The 14,047-nt window shown below is 42.6% G+C and overlaps 1 protein-coding gene across 2 annotated transcripts in view; it reads left to right on the top strand.

The window, feature by feature from the left end:
* The first annotated feature begins 1,285 nt into the window (after positions 1-1,285).
* PHEX (phosphate regulating endopeptidase X-linked) overlaps positions 1,286-14,047 on the top strand; it is a 201,560-nt gene continuing 188,798 nt past the window's right edge. For both annotated transcript variants that reach the window (XM_069463593.1, XM_069463594.1), the window contains exons 1-2: positions 1,286-1,403; positions 7,665-7,733. In XM_069463593.1, coding sequence (XP_069319694.1) covers positions 1,286-1,403; positions 7,665-7,733 — 187 coding nt within the window. The remainder of the gene's footprint in view (positions 1,404-7,664; positions 7,734-14,047) is intronic.

Below are 14,047 nucleotides of genomic sequence, written 5' to 3'. Positions count from 1 at the left end.
GCCATGCACACAAGTTTTACATTGAGAAAATTGCTCTACTCGTTTCTAGGTGTAGTTGAATTCCCCACTCCCACTGTCTTATGACCTCCAGCAAATCAAAAACAAGTAGGTAGTAATTGTGTTGCAAATTAATATCTATATCATTAGATAATAAAATCTGTATTATTTCAGCAGTAGCATTGGAATATCAGTTGCTCTTTCCCATGAAGAAAGTAAATTTTTATAATTTAAATCATTATAATCAGAGAAATCAAAGACCCAGTCATTAATCAGTCTTTCCAATAAAACCAGTTTCCTTTGAATTCATCCTGGGGAACCTGCTGAAATGGATGCTTTATGTAAACACAAAAACATACTAACCAGTGGCTACCGCAGTGGAAGTGAAGGACAGACTGCATGGGTGCACTTTTCACCGAAGCATGCAAAGCAAAAATCTTTCACCCTATCTTTTGTGGTTGCTAATAAGCTTAATTCATACACTTGACTGTTTTTTGTACAATTCTTAGCACCGCAAAGAGGAAGTGCTTTTCCTTCTTCCTTAAGAAAAAGTTCCAGTCCAAACCATCAGCCTCTGTAGGTTGTCTTAATTGCTACTTTGCACTGCACCGGACTATGACTCTGATTTTTGGCACATGCTATCATACACAAAGTTCCTAAAATAAAATGCTCCAGGATATCCTAGGAACTCTTAGAAGGCTTTAAAAAGGAACTCACACACTGAAAGAATATCTTTGATGAGGACAATTCAGGCAAGCAGAATGATTGCTGCAACAGAATTACATGATTAATTGAGATCTTGAAGTGGGTCTGGCGAATCCTCACCACCTAACTTATCATGGTTTGGGGGAGTTTGACGAGAATCCAGTTTTGATAAAGCAATTGTTTTTTTCCTCCCCGAGTGACTATACATTTAAATAGCTAAAACATCTGTTCAGGAACATAGTAAAACATGTATACTCGGAACGCTTGACAGAAGAGCCTGCCAAACGGTCGGTTGAGAGGGACTTTGCTGAGGGAGAGCACCAAGATAAAGCAACCACTGTTTGTTTTGTCTAGTCAGGGGGGAAGCCAAGGCAACCAATATTTTTGGTTTTTCAAATTTCATTTGTGAAGAATTATTTGAAAAAGGGTGGCGAGGGGAGATTCCCTGACGGGAATTTTTTAAAGCTGTCCATTAGTGGAAGAGCAAGAGAGACTTGGATGTCAACGCCTAACAGCCTCTTGAGACCAGCCACCAAACCACGACAAGTGACTTTCTTCTCGAGTGCTCTCTCTGGCCCTTCTGATGGAAGCAGAAACAGGGAGCAGCGTTGAGACTAGAAAGACAGCCAACAGAGGCACTCGAATTGCCCTGGTCGTGTTCATCGGTGGTACCGTGGTGCTGGGCACGATCCTCTTTCTAGGTAAGTGGAACACTGGAGGCCAGGGGAACTGGGCAGGTGCGAGAAGTTTCCTTGTGCTTTATGCTAGCAAAACTTGTCATAACGCAGGTGTGTGGTTGTTTGCTTGTGTTAGTAGGTGGTGCCTCCTTAGTTTCTATCAAATATGCAAATGAAAAAGAAGGCTTTTCTTTAGGAAGTTCAATAAATAAATATACCCAAGTACCAAATGTATAGTCCAGAAAGCAAAGTGAGTCTAAGTGGCTTAAAGTGGCTGGAGGATTCAGTTGCCCTGGGCAGAAAAATGTTTAGCAAAATGAGTGTTTATAAATTTAGAGTCAGAGACTTTCATTTATTTTGGGAGGAAAGGCTTCACCTTGTGATCAAAACCATGCTGGCACTTCTTTCCATTTGACATTTGTTAATGTTTGTCTGAACAAATCGTGAAACTTAATTCACAAAATACAAATCAGTCCTTTAAAGTGAACCTCTTATAGTAGTCTTTAATTCCTTTCTAATCCAGCGACTCTGGTGAGATGCAGTTTTAACTCTGCCTTTCTATTAGATTAAAAAATTATTATGAAGGAAAACAGAGGCTTTCCTCCTGAGAGTTGAAAGATATTGTGATTCAATTATTTTAATGACTCTTGGTGAGAATGATGTACCCAGAGAGTATATATGATGATAAAGGTGTATTCCTATGAAAAAGAATCAACTATCTTGGAAAGGGGTGAGGAATGTTCTAAAATTCTAGGCTTCTGAACTCTTTTTATTTTTCTCATACAACCCATAATACTTCTTTAGCTTGAAAGACACCTAGGAAAAAGCCCTATACTTAGGAGATTCTAGGTGCAGCTTGAAATGTAGCAAGCCTGGAAACATTTCTTGGCATATACAGGATGCAGGAGGCCATGTTTATTTTGGCAGGAGAAAACCAGTAATTAAACTTTTAAAAGAGTTAGGGTTGCGTGGTTGAAAACTCTGCTAAAATGAGCAAACCATCTTTCCATGTTTTCTGTGGCTGAAGATTTAGGAAATTAGGTGGGCTTATTGCTTTCTGGTAAAGCTAATCCTCCTACTCCTGCAACTGAATTTTCGGCTCTTGAAAACTGTTGTGAGATTTCTCAGCACTTGGTTTAGACAGGTGTCCTCTGTTGAAATTCAAAACTGGAGGAAAAATTCTATGGGCTTGCTGAAAGATACATACTATGTGGGAAGTGACTACAAGGTGAGGTTTTGCAAACACTCTCAAACTTAAAATCCAAACGATTATTGTTTTTATTTTTTTTTTTAGGAGAGAGTTTTTAAATTTTATTTATTTATTTTATTTCAGCATATTTCGGGGGTACAAATGTTTAGGTTACATTTATTGCCCTTGCCCCACCCGAGTTAGAGCTTCAAGCATGTTCATTCCCCTGACGGTGCGCACTGTACCCATTTAGGTGTGTATATACCCATCCCTTCCTCCCCCCTCACCTGCCCAACACCCAATGAAAGTTACTACTAAATGTGGACGTAAGAGTTGATCAGTTAATACCGATTTGATAGTGAGTACATGTGGTGCTTGTTTTTCCATTCTTGTGATACTTCACTTAGTAGAATGGGTTCCAACTCTATCCAGGATAATACAAGAGGTGCTAGATCACCATTGTTTTTTGTGGCTGAGTAGAACTCCATGGTATACATATACCACATTTTATTAATCCACTCATGTATTGATGGGCACTTGGGTTGTTTCCGCATCTTTACAATTGTGAATTGTGCTGCTATAAAAATATGTACTCTTTTTAATGATGTTACCATGGCTTGAAACTTTTTTGAAACTCTCCTTTTATGATTACATTCTGAGGCTGTGGCATATCAATTGGAAGATTCTCCATGGCAGCAAATCTTTGTTCTTTGGGATAAAATGATTCTTTGGAAACAGAGCAAAGTAAAATTCATCAGGCCAGGCAATGCTGTTATGGATAAAGAGGCCTACATAAAACAGAAAATAGAACTTCTTTCCAGTGTGCCCAGAAACCTGGCTCTCACCTTGAATCTCTAAGAGGAGCTCTAATGATGTTACAGAATAAGAACAAACTAAGGGTGTAGCCTCTTTACATCTTTGCTTCTCAAAGTATGATCCATGGACCAGCAGTAGCAGCATCAATTGGGAGCTTGAGCTCCCCCTCCCATACCTGCTGATTCACAATCTGCATTTTTGCAAGATCCCCAGGGGATTCATTTGCAAATGCAAGTTTGAGAAGCATTGCTTCAGGTGACCACGTCCATTTGGATGTATACATTCAGGGATACTTGTTGTGAAATATTTCTGCAATATTTCAGACTCACCCTCTGCCCCCAGGCTCTGCCACCCACCTCCACTGTGTACCTAGCAAAGTCCTTGTCTGAAAATCTCCAGGGACCCTGCCAGGCAGTGTTCTTTATGGCAATATTCTAGTTAGGGATGTCACCTCTTTAAGGCACTTCCTGGTTGACTTTGTCCAAGTTCAGTCTTCAGTCACATGTCTGTAATTTCTAGCATCCTTTCTTACCTCTTCTTTGTATCAGAGGCTCTGGGATAATCTGTCTTCGAAACCTTAGTGCTTCTGCAGGAAGAGTGATTGCCAGTGGCCTTGTGATGGTTTCAGAGAGCCTAGAGCACTAGAATATGCCTATAACCAGTTTATTTTCGAGTGTCCTTTCTTCTTCTCCTCTCTTTCCTCCCCACAATCTGTTTCTCAGATGCAGTGGCCAGCGAATTTTCTCTGTCAAAGGCCAGATAGCAAATATTTTCAGCTCTGTAGGCCATACGGTCTCAGCAACTCTCTTGTAGCATGAAAACAGCCATAGACAATATGTACATGAATGGGCATGGCTGTGTGCCAAGACAATCTGATTTATGGATACTGAAATTTGAATTTTATATAATTTCCCCATGCCATAAAATATTAGCTTTCTTTTGATTTTTCTCAATCATTAAAAAATGTAAAAGCCACGGAAACAGGCAGTGGACTGGATTTAGCTCGTGCCTTCTGACGGCATTTCCACTGGTTATAGAGAAATCTAAAATGAGAAACCAAACTGCTATTTAAGTTTTTTTTTAAGCTCCTAACCAGGAAAAAGTAACATTTTAATTTTTTATATTAAAAATATTTTTATTGTCTCCATTGTCACTTACACCTTCACATTACCTGGGTGGGTTTTTTGATCCTTATTTATTTGTAGGATCTTAAAATAATCCCTCATGGATGTAATGCCCTTTCTTGAAGGGATGGGTTTGTCTGAGTCCCAGTTAATTAATTAAATTAAAAACCTTCCTTTTACTCATCATCGGATAAAGATATCTGATTTTAGTTCTGCTTCCTTGGAGGTTTTGGGTCAAGAATTATTTTTCATGTATGAACTAAAATAAAATTTTAAGGCTCACCCCCCCCCCCCCACCGGCTGACTGAATGGACCCCCTCGTGGCCAAAGGAATATCCTTTTCTTTTTTTTTTCTTTTTTTTTTTTTTTTTTTTTTTTTTGAGACAGAGTCTCACTCTGTTGCCCAGGCTAGAGTGAGTGCCGTGGCGTCAGCCTAGCTCACAGCAACCTCAAACTCCTGGGCTTAAGCGATCCTCCTGTCTCAGCCTCCCGAGTAGCTGGGACTACAGGCATGCACCACCATGCCCGGCTAATTTTTTCTATATATATTTTTAGCTGTCCATATAATTTCTTTCTATTTTTAGTAGAGATGGGGTCTCGCTCTTGCTCAGGCTGGTCTCGAACTCCTGAGCTCAAACGATCCGCCCACCTCGGCCTCCCAGAGTGCTAGGATTACAGGCGTGAGCCACCGCGCCCGGCCTGGAATATCCTAAAACTAAAATGCCTGCCAGGAGGAGGGAGGTCAGACATGCCTCATCATGCCCCTCTCCCTTCTTGGGGACATCCTTTGTAACCCATTAACAAGCCTAAGGGTATGCAAGACACACCTGCAGGCCCTCAATTTACACAACAAATCTATGTCTGGTGGCTTATCTCTGATAAACAGCAACTATGTTAAAACATTCCAAGCCTTTAGACAAAACTTCATGTCTTTAAACAATTACAAGCCAAAAAATCTTTAAACCCACCTATAACTTACAAGCCCCGGCTTCAAGATGGCCCACCTTTTTGGGCCAAACCAATGTATGAGTCCCACGTATTGATTTATGACTTTACCTATAACCCCTGTCTCCCTAAAATGTATAAAACCAAACTGTAACCCAGCCACAGCGAGTCCACTTGCTCAAGGCCTCTTGGGCATGGCTCCAGGTTATGATCCTTAAATTTGGCTCAGAATAAATCTCTTTAAAATTATTTTACAGAGTTTGTCTTTTTTTTCCATTGTCACATGAAAAAGAGTAAGTCTTTAATCATTTCATTAGCTTTAAAAAAATAAGGCTAGGATCAAGAAGGTATTGTCTAGAATGATAAAAATATTATTGTTTACAATAAAGTTTCTTTTTCCATTATAAAAAAATAACACATGCTCATTAAAGGACATTTGGTCAACACATGGTCCCACCACCCAAGTATGTTGGAATATTCCACACTAATCTTTATGCTGCCCATATATATTTTTACTTTTTTTGCTTTTTACAAAAATCAAAGCACACCTTTATGCTAAGAAACTTCTTTTCTTAAAAATAGACCTGAACTGTTCTATAGTCAGTTTTTTTGAATCTATAATGGAACACAGGTAAAAAGGCCGTTTGGAAGATGGCAGCAGAGAAAACAGCAAAGAAAAAGCAGGCTCCTCTTAGAATGTGGGTTGCTGAATAATAACAATTGCCACACCGGGAAGTGATCTGCAGATTTTTCAACTCTAGAAGAAATATAGGTACTGCCACACTTTCTGATCCTGCCACGGAGGGCCCTGGGCACCATCACCCCCACCATCCATCTCCCCATGGCCACATCTCCAAATAATTCCTTGTTTCTGTCCACAGAGAACAGCAAGAATGAATTCTCCAGAACTACCTCGGTTACCAAAAATATTTTTGAAATCTTAAACTCACATCTGCTAATGCCCACGTGCTACCTGGAGTTGACAAATTGGGCTCCCTCCTCTACTTCTGCAGAAATCCATTTAGATAATGTTGCCAGCCAGACACATGGGGAAATTAAGCCATTGGTGGAAAGCTATTTCAATTTTGGAGGGTTTATTTTTTCTTTGGAAGTAGCTGGAAGCTTGGTCCACAAAGCTGCATATGTCTGGAAGCTAGGCTGGGCCTGGTGGGAGGAGGGTTTGTAGGGTCCAGGGCAGGCAGACAATGGCTCCATTGCTAGATGACTGAGTTATATATAGCATACTCTTTTCCCCTACTCGTTTTTTGTTCATACCTGTGTGGATGATTTAGATAAGACAGGGCTCTGAATGCCACACACACTGGCTTTCTCCATCCACTCTGATTTGCTCCAAATCACCTAGTTTAAAAGTTTCAATTTTCCCATCTTTTAAGATGAGGATGTAGTTATAACCATAAAGAGTGAAAGTATGAAACTTAAACCACAGGTAATCGGAGACAGAAGAGACTTTAAAGATCATCTCACCCCCGTGGTTCTCAACCTTGAGCTTGCGTCAGAACCACCTGGAGCTGGGCCCCATGCCCAGAATTGCTGAGTCAGAAGGGCTGGAGTGGGTTTGAGAATCTGCATCTCTAACAAGCTCCCAGGTGCTGCTGCTGCTGCTGCTGCTACTCTGGGGACCATACTCTCAGGAGCACCGATCTAGTGCCCACTCCCTCACTCGTCTTCCGTACGAGAGAACTGAATTTCAGAGCAACCAAGAGACTTACCTAGGTTACTCAGAGTCTGGTTCTGTGACATTGAGCCAACTGTTTTTTCTTTTTTTTAAATTGAGATAGGGTCTTGCACTGTTGCCCAGGCTGGAGTGCAGTGGCATGTTCATAGCTCACTGCAACCTCGAACTCCTGGGCCCAAATGAACCTCCTGCCTCAGCCTCCTGAGTAGAGGGGACTACAGGTGTGCACTGCCACACCTGGCTAATTTTTCTATTTATGGTAGAGATGGAGGTCTCGCTATTTTGCTCGGGCTGGTCTCGAACTCCTGCCTCAAGCAATTCTCCCACCTTGGCCTCTCAAACTGTTGAGATTACAGGCATGAGCCACCGGCCTGACTCCAACTGGGGTTTTGAATACTGCGTCAACACTGAGAAGGATGAACTGATATCAAATGTCTTGCATGTGTGCATGAGGGTGGTTTACCCGCTGGTGGTCTGCTACAAGCCAGTCATTTATTTTGGTCTGTTTTTTTCAGTGAGTCAAGGTCTCCTAAGTCTCCAAGCTAAACAGGAGTACTGCCTGGAGCCAGAATGCATCGAAGCTGGTAAGTCACAGTTTTCCATCCTGTGTCAAGTTATAATTATGGTACCTTGGGGAGTGGAAGAGAAAACAGGTGGTATTTTTAATCTTTTGTTTGCTTGAGGCTTACCAAGTACGAAATGCAATTTTGAAGACATTTTAAGTTTGCTTTCAAGTTTTGGTGTGAAATAGTGGAGCCTAGGTTTCCTGTTTTCCTTTTCCTTGCAGAAAACAGCTGTGCTATATTCTAGGCATCATTATCAGGGAATCAGGAAGGGGCTTGGAAGGCTGAATGGGCTGTCTTAAGATCCGCAGGCAGACACCATCTGCCTTCTGCTGGCTCAGCTGGCTCTAGGTTCCTATTTATCTTTAGCAGTCTTTGTGTACCTTCTGCTTAGCGGGTCTGCCCTGCCCTGCATCAAAGCAGGGATTCTTTGTAAATCCACACTTCCACTGTCACTGTGAGTCCCTCTGGGTCCTTGTATTCTGCATCGTGAGCCAAGCTTCTGTTGAGGTGACCAGGCTGTGTATCAGTGGGGACCTCAAGGTGAAGATGAGTGCTGGAAGTTGCCTCAGCTTTGCCACAGTGTTTTGTCCCATTGAGCGCGTGGTTGGAGTCACCCCAAAAACGGTGACATGAGGGAGTGCCCCAAAGCATCCTGCGATGGGGCCAGTCGGGATTCCAAATAAAGAAGTGGTAAATGCGAGGGTACTCAGCCCAAAGCATTAATGAGGGGATCTTGCATGGAGTGCCGCAGCATATCCTCACAACGGACAGTGAGAGAAGAGGGCTGTTCTACCTAGGTGTGTCCGCAGCCGGGGTGTCAGCACATGGAGTTTGTGTGAGGTTTTTAGGAATTTGGGTCAGGGCTGGGGCCAGTTTCTTTCAGTGCTTTGGGCAATAAACCTAGGTACCTCTATCAGTGCCTGGGAATGTTCAAGGCCCTGGTTTGGGATCTAAGCCTGCTGGGGAAAACCTGCTCCTGGCTGGTCACAGAGCAGTCAAGGCACTCTGTGATTTTCGGTCAGGACGCAGAAAGTAAGTAGGGGGAATTGGGAGACGCTACACATAACTGTTAGATCCCCCCCAATCAGCGTTAGGGCTTAGATTTGTAGGAGCTGGATTCTAGCTCCCATCCCCATTCTTTAAGTGGGCAGAGACACCAGTGCGTTTTCCAGAGGGAAAGTCACAGGACAAATTAAGCATGTGGCCCTTTCACCTTCCTCTTGGCCTTAAGAGAAAAGATTAATGAACAAATTCACCTAATATTTATATATGCCAGGCACTGAGTTAGGTTTTGGGAATGTAGCAGTGAACCAGGTATGGGAAGAAAGACAATATAGGACACAAGGCAATCAATGCATAAGAAAAACATCAAGGTGGTATGCACCTGTAGTCCCAGCTACTTGGGAGGCTGCGGTGGGAAGATTGCTTGAGGCCAGCCTGGGCAATATAGTTAGGACATGTCTCTAAAAAGAAGAAAAGAAAAATGTCAGTTAGTGGTATATATTATGGAAAAAATTTAAAAATATTCAAATAGAATAATGTGAAAGCAAGTGATAGGATGGCTAGATAGAAAAGTCTGAGGACATGACCTTGAAGGTGACCCTCAATGATGAGAGAAGGAGGCCAGTGGCTCACGCCTGTAATCCTAGCACTCTGGGAGGCCAAGGCGGGTGGATCGTTTCAGCTCAGAAGTTCGAGACCAGCCTGAGCAAGAGCGAGACCCCGTCTCTACTAAAAATAGAAAGAAATTAGCTGGCCAACTAAAAATCTATATAGAAAAAATTAGCCGGGCATGGTGGCACATGCCTGTAGTCCCAGCTACTCAGGAGGCTGAGGCAGGAGGATTGCTTGAGCCCAGGAGTTTGAGGTTGCTGTGAGCTGGGCTGACGCCACGGCACTCTAGCCCGGGCAACAAAGTGACACTCTGTCTCAAAAAATTAAAAAAAAATGATGAGAGAAGAGAACTGCTGTATGAAGATTGAGGCAAGGGCTTGCCAGGTGGGGCAAAGGTCCCAAAGAGCTTGGCAGACTTGGGGAATGGGAGGGGCCTGCCGGGTGAGGAGCAGAGTGCAGGTGATAGGGGTGGGGGCTCAGGTGCCAGTAAGTTTGGTTTTTTCTTAAGTGTGCTCAAAAGTTTCTGATATGTTTTAAGAAAGTGAGAGTACCTTTCACCAGCATTTACAAGGATCCCTCTGTGGAGAGCTCCGTTAGAGAGTGTTTCTGGGTGGAGAAGACACCATAGGGAGCAAGAATTCAAGAAGGTTGCCGGGGCAGGAGACTTAGTGAGCCAGGTGAGAGGAAAGGCTGGCTTGAATTCAAGATATGGGGAGGGACAGTGTGTAGGGGGTTAGAAGGTCGAGGGCCTGCTGAAGGATTCCATATGGGCTGTGAGCAAAAGCAGAGAATTGGGGATGACACTTAGATTGGGTGGTGGCATTTACTGAGATGGGAAAGACGTAGGTGAAAGAGCTCGTGAACTCTGACGCCATATACAGAGGTAATGGGTTAGATAATTATGTTATTAGAGTTCTTTTTTGTTCCATTCTTTTTTTTTGTTTTCTTTTTGAGACAGGGTCTCACTCTGTTGCCCGGGCTAGAGTGAGTGCCGTGGCATCAGCCTAGCTCACAGCAACCTTAAACTCCTGGGCTCAAGCAATCCTTCTGCCTCAGCCTCCCAAGTAGCTGGGACTACAGGCATGCACCACCATGCCCGGCTAATCTTTTCTATATTTTTAGTCGTCCAGCTAATTTCTTTCTATTTTTTTTTTTTTTTTTTAAGTAGAGACAGAGGTCCCGCTCTTTCTTGGGCTGGTCTCGAACTCCTGAGCTCAAACGATCCGCCCGCCTCAGCCTCCCAGAGTGCTAGGGTTACAGGCGTGAGCCACCGCACCCGGCCTTGTTCCATTCTTAAGTGATCAATATATATATTTTTAACCAGGCTGTGTGTTAAGTGACTTACATGCACCATCTCATAAAACCTTCATAAGACCCCTATGAAGTCGGTGCTATGAGCAGTCCCTCTTATGGATGAGGAAATGTAGGCTTCTACAGGCTAAATAACTGCCCAGGGCCATGTCCTGAGTTAGCAGCAGAGCTGAGCTTCATGTCTCCGTCTGTCTCCTCTCCATCTTTTCCTTGGGGCCATGCCAGGCAACTCTCTTTGGGCCTGGTCCTTTGTTCTTTTTTCCATAACACTAGACCTACTAGAGTCTACTGGCTAGATAACCATTTCAACTTCTTGATATCATCCCTGGAAGGGTGATCCTCTTTCTTCTGGAATGATCTGGAAACTCCCTGGCCCTTCCCTGTTCCCAGCTTAAGCAGCTGACCTGGGGTTTTCTCCAGTGGAGAGAGGATGTCATGGTGTAGTTTGAGGGACTAGGTGGGACTATCAGAAGTTTTAGACTTCACGTCACCTGCTGCTTTTGCTGGAGTAGGGTTCTTGCAGATGTGTGAAATTGAAATTTTTGAGCTCGGAAATTTTCAATTGGAGTTTAGACAACTTTTTGTATGAAGGACCACTTACTTCACGAGTTTTGTTCTTTATTAGGAATCATAACAATGGAAGAGTAAAACTTACAGACTGACATTTGATGTCACCTTCTTCCAGCTAGTGTGTTTTGCCTTGCTGTCCTGTTTTTAATTTTCACACTGGCGAATGGCTTTCTAATGTTGAAAAAAAATATTGATTTTTTTGCTGTTTCTGTAGCAAAAGGCTCACCGAGGATACAGTCCTCTTTAGTGTAATAGGAACTTCAGTGTGCCCAGGGGTCTGCGGAACAGCTGTTGAGTACACATGGCAGGGGAATTGTGGCCAAGCCAGGGCCTTAAACAAGAGGCCGTGTGTGCGTGGTGCACATGCTGAATGTTCAGAAGAGGAAAGTGTTTGATCACCTTCTGGACCATTTCTGAGCAGGTGCTAATCATTTCTGAGATGCCTCTTCTCCGTAACTCTCCTTTCCTCCTCTTCTCCATGTCCTCTTCTTCTTGCAAAATAAGAGCTGTACAATGAATGCAAAGAAACGAGCGAAGGGCAGGCTAAGGATTGTACATAAGGGCAGGCAGGCTGGCTTGGGTTTGAAGCACCATCTGGCCATTTACAAGCCACGTGATCCTGGGCTAAATACATAACCATCCTAAGCCTCAGTTTCATCATCTGTAAAATCGGGATAATGGTTTTCATTCATCATACTAGTTGTGAGAATAAAAGAAAATAGTAATGGTGGTAGCAGTAATTCAGGTTCATGATGCTCAATCCTTAACCCCAAACCCAGAAAGCATTACAACTCTCAGACCTCAATTCCTTTGATGGCAAAACCTGATTTTAACTCACATGAGGCTGTTTTAGACTGTATTTAGCCCACTTATGAGAATATGCATATGTTTCCTATAGAAATGTTAATGTACTCACTTCAGGGGTGTCACTCCAGACATTGCAGAGGTATTATATAACCTGTGGTTATATGCACGGTATTTCTTGTCGAAAATCTGAAAATCTATGAGCTCTGAGACATATCTAGCCTCAGAGTTTCAGATAAGTGAATATAGAATTGTAATAGCTATTATTAATGTATATAGTTCCCAGGTTTAGCTAAATACATGTAAACATGCAGGATGCTTGGTTACATTTGAATTGCAGATCTGTAATAACTACTTTCTTGTAGTATAAGTATGTCCCATGCAATATTTGGTACATACTTATTTTCAAAAGTAGTTGTTTATCAGACATTAAAATTTCACTGGGCATCCCGTATTTTATCTGGCAACCATATTTATGTGGCAATGTACCCAACACTGTTCTAAGCACTTTACATATATTTACTCATTTAATTTTCATGACAATCCTCTGGGGCGCTATTTTTATCCCCATTTTACAGGTGAGGAAACTGAGACACAGAAAGGTTAAGTAACCTGCCTAAGGTTCTTAGCTATTGCATGGTGTTCTTGCATTCAAACCCAAGTGGTCTGACTCTAGAGTTTGTGACGATTGCTTGAAAAGGGCTTAGCATAGTTCCTGGCACAGAAGAAATGCTCAATGTTAGTGACTTTATTAATTATTATTATTGTTTTTTATAGAGATGTGGTCTTACACCATTGCCTAGGCTAGAGTACAGTGGTGTGATCATAGCTTGAACTCCTGGGCTCAAGTGATCCTCCTGCCTCAGCCTCCCAAGTAGCTGGGACTACAGGCATGTACCATCACGCCCACATAATTTTTCTGTTTCTTTGTAGAGACAGGGATCTTACTTTCTTGGTCAGGTTGGTCTTGAACTCCTGGCCTCAAGCGATCATATTGCCTTGGCCTCCAAAAGTGCTGAGATTACAGGCGTGAACCACAGCTCCTGGCCTAATTATTATTATTGTTATTACTACCCTCTCCCTTGAGCCCTGATTAAACCTAAAAACTCAGGCTGGTGTATGGGGAGGATGCCTCCACCTCACCCACATAAATGCTAGCTGGAGACTGCATGACAATTACCTCATGTGCAATGACTTGGGAGCGTACACAGCCTGAGCTTTCACAGGTTTCCTTCATCATCATATTTCTTTTATTAAAATAGTACTCTCTGGGTTTTCTCCATGGAGCTGAATAGGAGGAAAGGAGTCTTGGTGTCTTGACCATTATGGTCCCTTGCAATTTGAAGTCACAGTTCCCTGCAGAAAGTGCAGCCTTATGCCCCACCGTGAATCGTGAATGATGAATTGGGAGGCTGAAGCTAGAGTTTTCTCACTCAGCGGGCTTCTTTCCAAATTCAGTGTGAGTGATGTATTCCCCGGCTTTTGTATCAGGGGCGAGGTCAGAGCTGATCTTGCAGTTTTTCTAGGTACCTGCAAGAATACTGAGGAGATGGAGAGGATACATTTGAGGGTTGGGGGCAGGGGAAGTTTGGGAAGGAGGCCAGAAAACAATGCACTTATGTGAGTAAAAATGTGTGTGAAGGCTCCCCTGTGTGACTGTAAATGCGTGGGACTGAGACCTGTGTGATCCATGTCCCTGAGGTATCACATAGCAGATTCATTCTGTGGCTGCACAGAGTAACTATAAATGCAAATCAAAAGGAAGATTTTTATGTTTTAGCATATTTGCGTATTAAATATTAATGATAAAATAGTAGCAGTAAGTAAAAATGTACTTAGAGACAATCAGATTAGTTCTGGAAAACAAAAATTAAGCCAATTTGAAATTTATCAGACTTTTAAACCAATTTTTTGTTAGGTTGGTTTTTTTGGGGAGGGAGGTTGGAAAATTGCGGGGGGTTTTGAAGTCCTATAGAAATTAGTGTATTTATATTATTCACTTCATTGAGGACAAAAGGCTGTTAGAAATTTCA

The sequence above is a fragment of the Eulemur rufifrons genome, chromosome 30 (assembly GCF_041146395.1).
Source record: "Eulemur rufifrons isolate Redbay chromosome 30, OSU_ERuf_1, whole genome shotgun sequence".
In the NCBI taxonomy this organism is placed as follows: Eukaryota; Metazoa; Chordata; class Mammalia; order Primates; family Lemuridae; genus Eulemur; species Eulemur rufifrons.
The sequence above is the reverse complement of the archived record's forward strand: the minus strand, read 5'-3'. Positions and strand labels throughout refer to the sequence as shown.